Here is a 15,051-nt window from a genome sequence, read left to right as displayed (position 1 = left end):
CACTGAAAAAAATCAGTAAAATAATATATCTGCTAATAGCTACTTTTGTTGCAGATTTCTTTTACACTTTCTGAATGCTTATATCACTGAAAAGAACCTACTTAACACCTCCTATGATGCACCTGATGTGCAAGTTTACTGACCCCCTATGTGCACCCTTTGCTCTTTAAAGGCCTCTGACATTTTTATTGATATGGTGTGGGATTTCCTGCCTTTGCCATATTTCTGGTTAGAAGAAGCTCTAAAATTATCCAAACTCTTATGTGTAGCACATCCTACGACCATATCTGCTTTTCTTTTAAATGGCTTATCTATGCATAGCATCTTTAAACACCAAGGGGATTTTTTTTTAGCTTTCTTGTAATGGCTGTTAAAAAAATTGATTCCTGCAGTTTGAAAGTGTCCTCACTCTAGTACCAAAATATACAGGATTTGTTTGGACATAATATATTTGTAGCTCATTACTGCACAAGGAAATTATATCACACAGTGTTTTACAACAAGTCACTTCAGTGCTTGCTATATAAGTCTCTCTTGTTTAGACTATTAATTTGACTTTTTTCTTCAATTAAAATAGTAGGGACAACTCACTGCTGTCATTTCTGTTTATTCATCTGCTTATTCGGTTGAAGATTGTAGAAATAAGTCACAGGAAAGACCAAAAGCCTCAAAAAACAGTAATAGGAAAGGTCAAAAAGGGAATATATAATATATGGCTAAAATCACCAGCTAAGGTTTAGCTAATAGTAAAAAAAACAAAAAACAAAACTATTAGCTAATAGTATAAATAAACAAACGGAATTGATAACTAAACTTGATAAATCATACACTGCATACAATCATTGGGGTAAACACTTTAAGAAGCTACAGAAGCTATAAAATATGGCTAGGAGTTAAACTGCTTTCTAAAACTGCAAGATAACAGCATAGGTAAATCACTGAAATAGTTATATAATAGGGTTATATATAATTAATTATATAATTAATAAATTTGTGAAATTGTGGACTGTTGGCTAATATATTAACTACTGAAACTGCAAGAAAAAAGGGTCAAACGGTTTTACGTATAAGCTAAACATAACAAATAAATTAAGTAAAGTGCTCAAAAATGGAAAATGGAAAAGTAGCTAGGATGGGTAAGCCAGTGGTTTCATGGAGACTTTTACTGAAATGCTGGAGACAACTGAAGACTTTGAAATTTCACTGAAAAATGAAAGTGTTGCATTAGCAAAACCATTGGTTGAACTTATGACAGTCAGTTAACCAAGTGATTTCTCATAGTTTTTGAACGTGCTGTGCAACCTGCACCTGTTTTATTAAAACTAAAGTATGAAATGTGTTGAATCTCAAGAAGCACTAGTCCAGTGGTATATATGATAGGGAAAATCATGGCCACTCCAAGCCGTAACTTTAGACACACTCCTGTGGTCTGTAAATCTTTTATATTAAATAAGCCTATCTAAAAAGAAAAGACATGATTAGGATATTAGGATGACTGTAGTTTCTGAAAAATGCAATTAAAAACGCTGCAGCCAACACAACAGAAAAATTACAGATTAACAAATTCTTTCTTTCTTTCTTTGCACATCCAGTATCCATTGATTCATATTGTTATAAAGCCTTTTGCCTTCATTAAGTCTGTACATTACTCCTTGTAAACATGTTCCATATTTAAGATTCTGCACAGCGACGTGAAAGCCACGGTATCATAAAAACATATCAATTATCTAATTATGTCTAATAAATGTTCCCAAGATCTCCAGGATATGCATCAATGGGCCAATCACGGTAATGCAGGTACAAATAAATTACTTTCCAAAAAACATTCTGAAACTCAAACCAAGGGAACATATTTAGAGCAAATTGCTTGTCAAGAAGATAAATGCGACAGCAGAGACTGAGGGTGCTACTGTTTTTGTTTTTTTCAAGAACTTTTGTTGCGGTGTCCACGCAATTACACGGACAGACACACACACACACGGAAAGAGTGCCAATTATAGAAACTGTGTGATGAGGTTTCTCATACTGAGCCCCATGCTACCTTTGCCTCTAATCCTTTGTTATTAATTATATCTTCAACAAACCTACACAGTTCTTGTGGTGTCAGCACCAAGTATCCATGGCAACAGCCAGTTGGTCCCAGCTCTCAGGGATGCACACACTTCTTCTGCCTGACAAAACCTTGCTTCGTTGCAAAGCTACTCCCCTGACAAGATGAATAACTCAACTATATGATCAAATTAAAAAAATATCTTCTGCCGAGTGAGCATCCCCCCCCCAAAAAAACCTCACATTGGCAGCGATGCTGGCAGTAATTCAAGCTCTACAAAAACAGAAAGAGGGACACAAAAAATCTGTAAAAATCTGCTAAGTGTACTTAGTGAAATTTATTTTACTCATATAAGTCACTTTATATTTAATCTTCACTATCTTTCATAGCCACATTTTTCACTTTTCCTGTTATAGTAACTCTAAAAATCCTTTACTCCACCTTAGCCTTGGCTTAATACAACATGACATGCTACTTACATTTTGTTCCATAAATGTAAATCGTTTTCTGTTTTTCAATGTTATCTTTATTCATTTATTTTAACATCTTTACTGGTTTCAAGGTCTCAGTGAGTAAGAGTGCACAGGTGGAAAAAGCTGTGTAAAGACTCATTTGGGTGATGAAGGCCTCAAATGATGCACGAGTTGAGGTTGAAGTTTAGAGCTACAAAGAATCATGTTCAGACATCTGTAACCATTTTCTTAAATCTACTTCTGACAAACAACCTGAGATTGCATTAAGTGATATTTGCATTACGCACCATAATCTTCGAGCCACCTGTTGCCATTCTGGGTTATATAAGAACCAGGTTTTGATAAAAGCACCAAATTTTGATATAAGAACTAGGTTTTGAGAAGAAGAAAAAGAAGAAAAATCGTGTGGAATCAGCTACAACGTATATATCATATATGTTTGCATGTACCTCCAAATCTAGTTATATCAGTCCATACACGGTATAGATTAAATTTATGTCCGCTCTTCTGTCTTCATTCATCATCATCATCATCATCAACTCACATCATCTAGCGGACTTAAACCTTGAAAATCATCTTTCCTTTTCCGTGTCGTCATTTTTCGCTGCAACCAATTTCAGAATTAATTACACCTTCCCACCACAGACGACCTTTTTTTAATGGCCTGACTGGCTTTTCGGCAGCGAGAGGGTTCACTGTCAGTGTGTATAAAATGTGTTCTTATTTCATATACCACATATTATGTCTGCGATCTCAGTCCAAGAATGGTAAACCTCAGATATTCTAATATATCTGAAGCTGCAGGATATAGTTCATTAACTTCTAATTAGATTTAATGTTCAGTGCGAACACGGTGATTTGCATTTCGCTGTTCTTTCTGTGCTTGGCAGTGATATTTTGATACCTGGAAATGTGCTGAAAGGGAACTTGGTATTCTAAAAGGAGGACTTATTGTAGGTTTGTACGGTTCAGCATTCTTATGATGGCATTGGTAGGATGATTTTAAGGCTTTTAATGGGCTTCTCTAAACTATGCGTGTGTTACTATATTTTTTCTCTATACAGCTGAGTCTATATGCAGGAAATGTAACGGCTAACCTAATCTAGTTAAGCTGGAGCGCCCCCTAGTGGTTCCCTCCGTCATGCACATCTAAGACGATTGAACATGGAAGGCAGAAATATTCTGTAGCGGCCCTTAACATATTTATTTTTGCAAGAAAGTGACTCCTTATGAAAAATTTTAAGGCTGTAAGTCAAACAGGTAACTGAAGATGTGCATTCAAGTGCTGTCGTAATAATCATGGATCAAGGATCAAGTCTGGGAAGAAAATGCCATAGCTTGCCTTAAAAATGATTTACCAAGATGGTAAAATAGAAAAATAGAAAAAAAATGGTAAAAGAATAATAGGGTTATAGTCATCAATAAGAAGTCCTTATCTAAATCAGACTGGTATGATAGCGGTGTATGTTTTGTTGTTGATCTGCTTGATAAAAACGGAAACTTGCTATCTTATGAATAATTTAATGATAAGTGTAAAATAGACGTTTCATTTAATAATTATAATAAGGTTTGTAAAGCAGTACCCACACTATTGTTAAATCTTATCGTAAATACTTTAAAGTATTTACTAATAAGAACATGCTTACTATACAAAAGCCAACAAGCTTACGCTGGTTTTACTACAATGGACCACCAAAACCCAGAGCCAAATTCTGTGGAAACACATTTCCAGCTTCCACTCAAGAGGAAGCGCGGCCTGAATTATGTTGCACAGAATTGCAGAAGTGACGACAGCTGCTCTCCACCAAGGAAAAAAGGCCAGGACAAGCACCAGTGACACAGAACATCCAAAAAAGTTCTTTGTCAAGGTCTATCCAAGACCAAGTTGAGAAAATGGATGTTACGACCTCGAGCGATACCAAAAGCTCTGAAATCACACTGAAATACAACAAGAGGCCAGGACAAGCACCAGTGACACAGAGCAGCCAAAAAAGTTGTTCGCCAAGCACTATCCGACTCCTAGTTAAGAAAATGAACAATATGACCTTGAGTGGAACCTCTGAAAACACACCAAAAGACAACAAGAGGCCAGAAACAGTAGTGACACAGGGCGTCCAAAAAAGTCCCTGAGCCAGGACTATCCAACTCCCAGGTCAGAAAACAAACGACACGGCCTTCGGCTAAGGAAAATAAAGAAAAAAAATAAAATAAAAAAAACATCTCTTACTGCTCTGTTTATTTCTTTAAATGAACACTTGTACTTTTTTGTCATAGAAGAATAAGAATATTAATATGAATATGAACACCAAGGCGTTTCCAGGCCAGCCAAGAGATATAATCTCTCCAGCCTGACTTGGGTCTACCCCGGGGCCAAATGCCTCCATGGGCACCTTAACTCATCACTTTTGACGCAGAGAATGTATTTTATTGACTAATATTAGTAGGCTGAAGCCTTTTACTTCTACTTATTTCTGATTGGCTTTTACTATATATTAATATGCTTTTTTAAGGATCAAGACGTGGGTGTGTTTTTCCAGCTTCATTAACAGTTGTTTTTTCAGAGATCAGATGTCCTCACATCTTCAGCAGTAACGTTAATCCATATTACACAGAGTGCATGTTTTGTATGATAAATTTTACCCATACCCTGCAGAATGAGAGACAGAGCAGCCGGGCTATGTAAAAAGTGTAAGGGGGCGTGTTCACGGTCACGTCCAGTGGGTGTGTGGGCAGAGACGCTCCACCACGAGTTACTACTGAGCAGACTGGCTCCAAAAGTGGAACATGGCAGCTCCCACAAGCTGGATATTTTGGCTTCATTTTTGCACAATGGGAGGAAGTGCTGTCGTGTCGTTCATCTTTTATACAGTAATTGGTTAGGACCAATCAGCAATCTTCTCCTTAAGAAATTTCAAAAATATACAAAACAATATATATAACTTCATAAGTCGACAAAAATAAAATCCAGAAAAATCATGTAGCTTTTCAGATTCATGATTCTTTCGGTTGCATCATAAAGATGATTCAAGTTCAAGTTTATACACTTAACCCTAAGTTGAGGTCTTTCATGTCTCTTTAACAAAAAACAGAAACAAAATCCCTATTCAGAAATCTCTCTTCTATATGATGGTTTGTGTGTGTAAACGTGTATGCGTGTCTGTGTGTCCACACACAGCAAGCATTTGTTTGGCCTGCTGATATGGCACCTCGAGCAAAAATCCTGGCCACGCCCCATCCCTTAAGATCCCGCTCCAAAGTCCTATTAACCTACAGATTTAGAAAGAAGACGCTGCATTGTTAACTCTGAGGGAGATGGAGAATGAGCCTATTTCCAAAAAAAGTGGAGTGTGTTCCTTTAAATACTATATATTGTTAAAAACTAAAGTGCACACGCACACACACCTTTTGAAATGTTTCCTTGACTTGTTTTGTATATGAAAATTTCTTTCAATTAAACAAAAAAGAAAAAAAAAAAAAAGAAAGACTATCCCAGAGGCCCTGAATGTAAAGAGGAGCACTTACAGGTAAATAGCACCACCTAGCGGTGGACAAAAATACCTTTAAATGTAAAAGCTCTGCAACCAAAATCCTATTAAACTATAAATACCGAGGTATTATATACATAATGTGTCATTTTTTAAAGCAAATAACCTGTGTGCCAAAAATATGAAATATTAGTATAAACTGCAGTATTACACTAAGTGCCATTAATCTGTTTGTGTGTGAGTCAGTCAGGCCTTCTCAAAAGGCCTTGAGATAAATCAGAAGCATCCTGACATAAGGAAAGAAAAGAAAAAAGCAGCTCTGTAGCTCTTTTATAAAAAGATGTTGCTCTCACTAGGCAAACTCTGCCTAAACACAACAATCTGAGAGAATCTTTAGTATATTTTTATGTCAAATGAAGAAAAAAGCAGGATAAAGTGCCTCCAAATAATTACAGTACGTGCAGTTAGGTACTACCCAACACTGTCAAAACACAACAACTGGGGTTTCATCGCATTCCTTTATTTATCTAACTACTCGCTGGTAGAAAAGTCAAATGGTGTAGACAAGCTATCATTGTGTTACCACAATGTGAGTACAAAAATGAAAAAGATTAAATATACCAGCATATAAAAACATGCGAGTGTATCTGTGCAACTTCTTCCTGACATTTAGTTATGCAGACCATTAAGGTACATATTTATGCAATATAAATTTCATAAATATCTGCAAACATATACAAAGGCATACGTAGATGTAGTCAGTCCATCCTAGAAAGTCTGGTTACAGCTTGTTGGCTGACACACAGACTCAGCGTAAACAGCCTACAGAACAAGATCAAGTTTTGTGGCACTTCAAAAATAAATGAGTACAGTAACACACAGAAACAGCATCAGCGCTCCTTGTAAGCTGAGGTTATTCTACCTCCTAAAATCCCTTTCAAAATATGAAATGGGTGAGGATTTTGCCAAACACCGAAAATAATGGAATTGGTGATCTGTACCAGTACTTTTATATGTATATATTTATATATGTATTTGCCAAAAACCTCACAGATAAAAGGGATAAACCTTTTTTATGAACATAATAAAAAAAAACAGCAAAAAACTTATTCTGCAGATCTTTCAAGTGGTAAGCACAAACGTTAAAACCAACCAAAAGGTTGCTTTTCCTCGACAGCAGTAAGTGAAAGTAAATCACCTAGTGTAACTCTGGTGTGAAAATACATTCTCCTGTTCAGCAGTTATTCCCTCTCATGAGGAAAATGCTTATTGCCAATTCATGAGCAAAATCCTTTAAAAATTAGGATTCCTTTAATGGACATTTTTTTATGAATATAAATATTTAATCTGGAGCAAAAGTAGTGCGAGTGTAATATTATTTTTTTAACCTTTCTTAGGTTATTCCTTTTTTTTAGGCTGCTCGATGAGTTTTCCCTTGTGGTACTTTTGTCCGATTCCATAGGGGACGTGTGCGGATATGGTTCCCAGTTCCGTGGCCCCTTCAATATGGAACATCTGGTCGTCAAAGAAGATGTGCGGCCTGATCTTCTGAAGCAGGGGCCCTTTCGGAGCCCCCGCCAGGAAGAGAGCCTCGTCGATCTCCAGGCCCCAGCTGCGGAGGGTCTTCAAGACACGAGCTCCAGAGCTGGCAGCGCTGCGGGCCGTGACCAGGAAGGTTCGGATGGGGCAGTTCAAACGCTCGTTCTTGGCATAGAATTTTCTCTGGAGCTTTCCCAGGGCCTCCAGGAAACACTTTAATGGTCCCTGAAAGAGTCAAAGAGTAAAAGTAAATTGAATTTAAAATGAGGACTGTGAAGATAAAAAGCTGTGTGTGATAGGTTAGATTTGAAGAAATCCACTGCAATGTGTTTGCTTTTATTTACATAGAGCCTCTCTTTTAAATCATCTTTCCATTCGATGGATGGTTGCACTGGGTGGAGAACATCACAGTTACTGAAAAACTGCTACTACTTGTAATCTGGACGGATAATACAGATAGTATATACACAACCACAAGCACACACAAGGAAAATAAATGCTTCAGATGATGTGAAACATATTTACAAACTCACAAGGGGGTGCGTAAACCCCACAGATAATTCTCAGAGCGTAATATGCTCATATCAGCAGCTTGCACTGTAATTAATGAGGAATCTAGTGGGGTGCATTAGTATGCGGTGACAGCCAGTACTGTCTACTGATACCGAGTCAGCTTCTGAAACAACAGTTCACCATGACTGCACAGTGAAACTATCTACAAAAACAAAGAGCAAAACACTTGTTAAAAAGTGTGAATGGCTACACTTATAGTATTTGACTAGTGGCTCAGTCATGCAACAGTAAATACAGGACAACATCCTAATAACATAAGGATCATCAGCAGTTGCCCCGGTGATAGCATTGCTTTTTTGGGGGGATATGGCGTTCAATTACAAGTAGCATGGAACACTCTCAGCCTCTGGGTGACCACTTTTGATTGCAAGGTAATTGCACAGGTTGCAACCTGTCTCCAACATGTTGCAATGGATCTGAGTCAGTCTGCACAGATGGACAGAATATATATATCTGCAATAGGGGACGTAGCCATATTCCAACTTGTTGTATTTTGATTATGTTGCCACATCCTGCACCAACTAGGTCAGTATTTCTGGAGGGATTTTTGTTCTGTGAGGTTCTATCTAGACTCTAGATAGAACCTCACAGAACAAAAATCTAGAATCTAGATTCTAAATGTAAGCAGTTAATGTAAATTTCTGTGTATGTTGTTACACCACTATTGTCTTTGCAGTGGCAGTGCAAAGTCTTCAGGTGTCGCCTGGGCTGAAATGATCCCACATGGTGAGGTGTGGGTAAAGGCATGCCTGAGACAGGTTTGGAGGGGCATGGGCAAAGCCCATCTTCTATTTTATGTAAGCTATAACTATGCACTCTATGTGTGTCCTTAAACTTTTTGAAAATGCTCACTTCTTGTTTCCTGAAGAACAAAATAAAAAGGAAGAAAAAAATCATCAGCGATGTAGGAGAAGATGGAAACAACCATATGTTACCTGAGCGAGAGGTTTGTTCTCAAAATGTTTCTCGTGCTCAAAGAAAGTGTCCAGGCCATGCTGCTTCACGATGATCTCTGACTCGTCGGAGAAGAGAACAGCGTCACCATCAAACGCCACTCTCAACTGAGTGTTGCTTAGCTCCTGCTCTGTGTCCGGCGTGAACATTGTGGCAGCAGCAATTCCTGATGAAAGGTAAGCGAAGCAAGGATTAAAACCTCTAAACAGTATATAGTATGTACACAATAAATTGAGCCTATCAAGAGCCCTTAATTCACCTTGTTTTAAATAAATATCATGGTTAACACACAAGCTTATTCTGTGTTCATTTGAATGGTGGGCGGGCTGTAAATCTCATGCTGCCTTCAACCAGCTATTTCTTGCAGTTTAGTATGAAGTCGAGATTTCCCTCTGAAGCGTGAATGAGTCACAAAGTCAACATTGAGGCTTGTAAATATAAGAAGTACTTAAACATCTAGAAGGTGGTGAAGGAAGTCCAAGACTCTGCAAAGTACTGATTAAAATATTAGACCAACATCACTTACCTTCATCTATGGCCTGTATGACTTTGTCTGCACTTTTGGAGAGGTAAAGATTTGTCAGGTAGGCCTTCAGGTAACCAATAGGACTCTTCCCTCCTGTCATGCAGAATCTCTCTATGGTCAAATCTGAAGCAAGGAGAAAAAACAAGTAAGATGTGCAGAAAAAGAAAGACTTCCTCATTTTAGACGCGCAATTGCTAGACTTGATCCAACATCACACTCCACGCTCAGACCTCGGCGCAGCATACCATAGTGATTAATGCTGTTAATGAGGCGCACTCCCACTTGGGCATGGTTGTTGGTCATTAAGACGATATCAAACAGCTCCTCGTTGTCTGGATAGAGCTCCCTCAGTTGAGTGTTGACGTTCATCAGCGCCTTAAGAAGGCACAAGAAAACAAACCATGTTATACACCCAAAGCAAGGATATTGCATGAGTGCTCAACAGAAGTAACCACTATTCTTTTGGTTAAATCATACTTTTAAAGCAATGCATCATCCTTCAGCTGCTCCCTTTAGGCGTTGGCACAGTGGATCATTCACCTTCGTCTCACCCTATCCCTAGCCACCTCCTCTTTCACGCCAGCTCTTTCACACTGCATCCAGGAACCTTCTCTGAGGTCCTCCTCCTACCATTTTATTAGTGCCATCATCTCCAAATCATAGCAGGTATTACTACTAGAGCAGGGCGATATGGCCAAAAATATTTATCACGATATATATTTGAAAATTTGCGATAACGATATAACCGACGATATAATTGATGCGAGACAAAATACAACTCCACAACATTACTAGCGCAAAAAGACAACCTTCCATTTATTTTCACTTAAACAAGAAGCTGGTTTTTATGTACATTAAAGCTTTATAAAAATGTAACAGTGCAAATGCAAATTCCTTGCTGAAAGTTTAACCAAAAGGCATTTCCAGTAGAAATGGGCTGACATATCCTGAGCATAACCATGTATAATATCCACTGAAGTTAAAAAGAGGTGCTTTGCAACATTAAACTGCAGTGTGCAGTACGTATTTTTCGGACCATAAGGTGCACGGGATTATAAGGCACATTAAGCGAAACAAAGCAGTCAGATAAATCAAACTTTATTAAACTCATTCTTCTTGCTTCCTCCACTTCTGTACCATTGATTCATTAATGTTGAATTCTCTGGCAGCGGCTCTATTCCCATGTTGTTGCAGTATATTAATGACTAACCTCGTATTGTGGATGGATTATCTCAGTTGTTCTCCTGACTGAAGTTTGGTCCGTTTACAGCATCCTGCCATGCGATTGCATTTGTCTCTAACCATGAAGAACCTTCACGTTAACTTTTATAAGTGGAAAAGTGTTAGTGTTCGTCCTCCAGCTTCACTGTTTATGTTATGCTAACATAGCTGTGTCGCTAGCGATCACGTAGCACATCATTATATACCAGCTAGTCCAACTTCAGTAACCCTACAAACGTCACTGCTGTTTAGTTTCCTGTCTTCATTTATGTTGGAAGTGATAGCAGAGCTGTACGTTTGATTTTTTTCAGAAATCTCTCCGTCAGAACATGCTATATCATGCTTAGGTAACTAGCGAAACTAGCAAGCTAACTTCCGCTAGCTTCCTGCTAACTTCTAACTCCGTTAAATGTAATAACTTTTGTTTTCATGGATGCCTGGAAGTTAAACTTTATAGTTACACCTGGTAAAGCAGCAATGCTGATCGTTTTATTAAAGATGAAAGAATTTAGACAGTTTTTAACTCTAAGTGATGCTGCAGTGTTGTTTGACCTGAAGTATACGGAGTTTAGGACCCAGATTACTCCCAGATTTAAGAGCATCTTAGTCCGACAAATATGACAATAACAACGGCCGCTTGCATGTTCTGCAAAAAAATGTGCTTTGTTGTGTATCTGACGGACAAACACCAAACCAGTTCCACATCACTGAAGTTGCACCATTTTTACAAACCAATTCTGGTTCACCTGTTTCACTCAACAATCGGCCATGTGCGTATGAAAACAAAGGCACTGCGCATGCGCGTTTTACTCCCATTCTATCGCGATATTTCATTTTCCTATCGTTGCCTAACATTATACCGGTATTACCGTGAACGGTATAATATGGCCCAGCCCTAATTACTACCATCTTGTAAACCCTCCCTTTCATTCTTGCTGCGATCCTTCTGTCTCAAATCACCCCTGACACTCGTCTCCACTCACTCCACCCTGCCTGCACTCTCCTGCACCTCTCTTGTGAACTGTCTGTTGATTTGGATGGTTCAGACACATCTACCTTCACTAACTCTCCTCCTTACAGCTTCACTCTTACACTTATTCACACACAGGTATTCTGTCTTGCTTCTACATACTTTCATTCCTCTTCTCTCCAGTGCATAACTCCGCCTCTCCAGACTCTCCTTGACTTGCTCCCTACTCCCACTACATCACAATGTCTGCAAACATCATAGTCCATGGAGACTCCTGGCTGACCTCTTCTGTCAACTTATCCATCACCAGCAGATCTCTAATGTAGTCCCACCCCCACCTTGAACCCATCTGACACCTACATCTAAAATACCCTCTAGGTAGAGTAGACTTTCGGGGCTGCATGCATATGAGAAATTACTATTAAAAAAGTCACATTTATTATTCCATGCTGTGGGCACTACCAGTATATTTTCATCCATGTGTTATTATCCGACAGTCAACTGTTGGAATAGAAAGTATATATGTATTAATGATGATAGGGCCCTTTGTATATTATTGCACAAAAACACACTGTGCTGATAATTTATTATGTAAAATGACTTCAACCTAATACATTAACCTTGCATTTAGTACCAAATTCATTAATGTTGTAATGCTCTGTGTTTGGACAGTTTGGCTGTTATGAATGGCAGGAGTGGCTATGGTACCAGCTGTGCCAGCAAAGTTGAAGCACTCATTATGAACCACAGGGACAGTGACTGTCAAACGAGAAAACCAGAAGTGTTTTAAAATAACTCTCTGTGAGACAATGAACCTGATAAACATGTGCAAACATCAGCTCTCAGCACCTATCAGGCTTTACAGGAATAACTTCTCAGTCTTCTTTGTTGAAAATGATTTGATTTCCTAGCTTGTACCATGTCATTGTAACAAGTAGTAAAACCGGTTTTAAAGCAATGAAGAAGTTAAATATTAAGCAATTGGTGCGGTGTTAGGTATTTCTCTTATTTTAGCCATGTTTGCTCTAGCAGTGACAACAGCCAAACACTTGCATTTACACCACCTCCTCTTAGGTGTAGGGATAGACATGCAGCCCCTTGTTAGCTATTACTGTTTATCAATAAGTATTCCCTGGCTTTAACTATGTGATCACAGACAGTTGTAATAGTGAATGAACACTTCTGAGGGGACACGCCCTGCACAGCAGGTTTGACAGTACAGGGGCCCAGGCCTACCTTGACGAAGGGAAAAGCAGGTCCTGGTTTTAGGGGCTCGTTTTCATGTTCCTGCTGGAAAGCGACATACTTCTCTAAGCCCTCTTCCTCAAAGATCTTCCTCTCGGCCTTCATGTTGAAGAGAGTGCGAGAGGAGACGGCGATGGTGACTGCATTCTTGGGTTTGGGCTGGGGGTGCATGAACAATGAGAAAAAAGAAATGCAAGACATGTTCAGGGGTTTGTTACCCAAACAACTCTTCGTGAAAGTATATAACACAGCAAACATGCTAACGAAAAGGAAAATAGCATTAAAACACTCACAGGTCTGGGTTTGTTAGATTTGAGGTTGTCGAAAGCAGCCTTAGCCGCTGCCCAGTCTTGTTCCTCGGCGCTCTCTTCACTCGACCCTTTATCATTGGGCTTAATTTCACTCATCTTTTCTTTTAGCTTATAAATGTCTATAAACAAAACTGTAATAAACCCGATTAAGGGAAGCCTGCCACAACTCCAAAACTTTGCGGAAAAGTAAAGTAAGGGGAAGTCTAATGGGCGTGACTTCCCGTAGTGACGTCAGCAGTGTGGGGTAACGCTTGATTGTTTGTTAACGACGAGGAGAAACTGATCTGGCGTTGTTTTCCTGCTATATTTTATTTTATTGATCTCACAGGCAATATTAGATCCAGTTGCTGGACTCTTTTATTGCTTTCGTAACTGTCTTAATCATTCATGTCACAGATTCAACACAGTGCTAGAAACATTCTTCAGACATGTTCATACTGGCATGAAAGCCTTATGCGGTTGCTGCAAATTTGTCAGCTGCACATTCATGATGTGAATCTACGGGTCCAAAACACCCCGAAGGTGCACTGTTGGATTGAGATGTGGTGCGTGTGAAGGCCATTTGAGCGCAGTGAGACAGCATGCTGTCCTGCTGGAAGCAGCCATGAGAAGATGGGTACACTGTGGTCGTAAAGGGAAGGACATAGTCAGCAACAATACTTGGACAGGGTGTGGTGTATAGAGTTACATTTATCAACATGGAAAGTTTTAAGCTTAGTCGTGAAGGCAGAGAAAGCCGAAGGCTCTGGCTTCCATTCCACTTTTAAATATTCTCGGAACCACTAGTAACCCACGTTACTTAACTTCACTCTCAGACGTATCACAACAGATACTGCTAAAATGTAAAACATATGTGTGCCGGTCCATCAACACACACATCACACATTTGTTGTTTTTATTCTTAAGATGAATTTTTCTTGAATGAAGACATTGATTTGGCACAAGTAAAAATATGGTTGATTATATTTATTGTTAGTTAAGAATAAGTTAAGCGAGGGTGAAAAAAGAAAAGAAAAAGGATGAAGAAGGGAGGGGAGAAAGAAAAAAATGGAGAGTGATGGAGAGGTGGAAGGAGAGGGGGAGGTAGAGGTTTGAGGAGATAAAAAGCGGTGGAGGAAGATGGGCTACGCCTTCTCATGATCAACTGAGGAAGCAGGAGGGTCCCTCCTCCAGAAGAAACAGAAGCATTTATCATTATCTTATCAATATCGGGTCTTAGGTATTTTTTATTCAACAATTACAATTTTTTGGAAAGAGAGTGCAATTGGACTGCAGTTAAACGCACAATATTTGCCCCAGAAATGAGGTGGAATAACTGGAATAATGTAGCATAACAGCAGACTTCTAAAGTGTAGGTTACTACAACTGGACAAATGAATGAAATCCAAATGAATGTTACCACGGAGAACAAAAATAACCAACCTACATCAATAATACAGTTATACTGCACATATTATTATTTGTAGCCTGTTTTATATAATTAAATATATACACATATATATATTGGGGCAGGGATAGCTCAGTAGGTAAAGTGGTCGCCCCATGATCGGAAGGTCGGCGGTTCGAACGGCTACCCTGAGGTACCCCTGAGCAAGGTACCGTCCCTACACACTGCTCCCCGGGCGCCTGCTTAGTGGGCTGCCCACTGCTTCACTGAGTGAATGGGTCAAATGCAGAGAAAAACAAGTAATTTCCCCATGGGGA

At 39.0% G+C, this 15,051-nt stretch overlaps 1 protein-coding gene across 1 annotated transcript; it reads right to left on the bottom strand.

The window, feature by feature from the left end:
* Positions 1 to 6,507: 6,507 nt before the first annotated feature.
* nt5c1bb (5'-nucleotidase, cytosolic IB b) lies at positions 6,508 to 13,584 on the bottom strand. Its single transcript, XM_085432158.1, has 6 exons — positions 13,330 to 13,584; positions 13,028 to 13,195; positions 9,846 to 9,975; positions 9,601 to 9,723; positions 9,056 to 9,240; positions 6,508 to 7,772 (listed from the first exon to the last, which is right to left on the bottom strand). The coding sequence occupies exons 1-6, from the start codon at positions 13,441 to 13,443 to the stop codon at positions 7,407 to 7,409; spliced, it is 1,086 nt and encodes a 361-aa protein (XP_085288284.1). The 5' UTR covers positions 13,444 to 13,584; the 3' UTR covers positions 6,508 to 7,406.
* Positions 13,585 to 15,051: the final 1,467 nt, after the last annotated feature.

This window comes from Copadichromis virginalis, linkage group LG15 (assembly GCF_057382275.1).
Source record: "Copadichromis virginalis isolate Kocher_CV1m ecotype Utaka linkage group LG15, C_Virginalis_male_GT1.1, whole genome shotgun sequence".
Taxonomy (NCBI): Eukaryota; Metazoa; Chordata; class Actinopteri; order Cichliformes; family Cichlidae; genus Copadichromis; species Copadichromis virginalis.
Note: the sequence above shows the minus strand (reverse complement) of the source record. Positions and strands in the feature narration are given on the sequence as shown.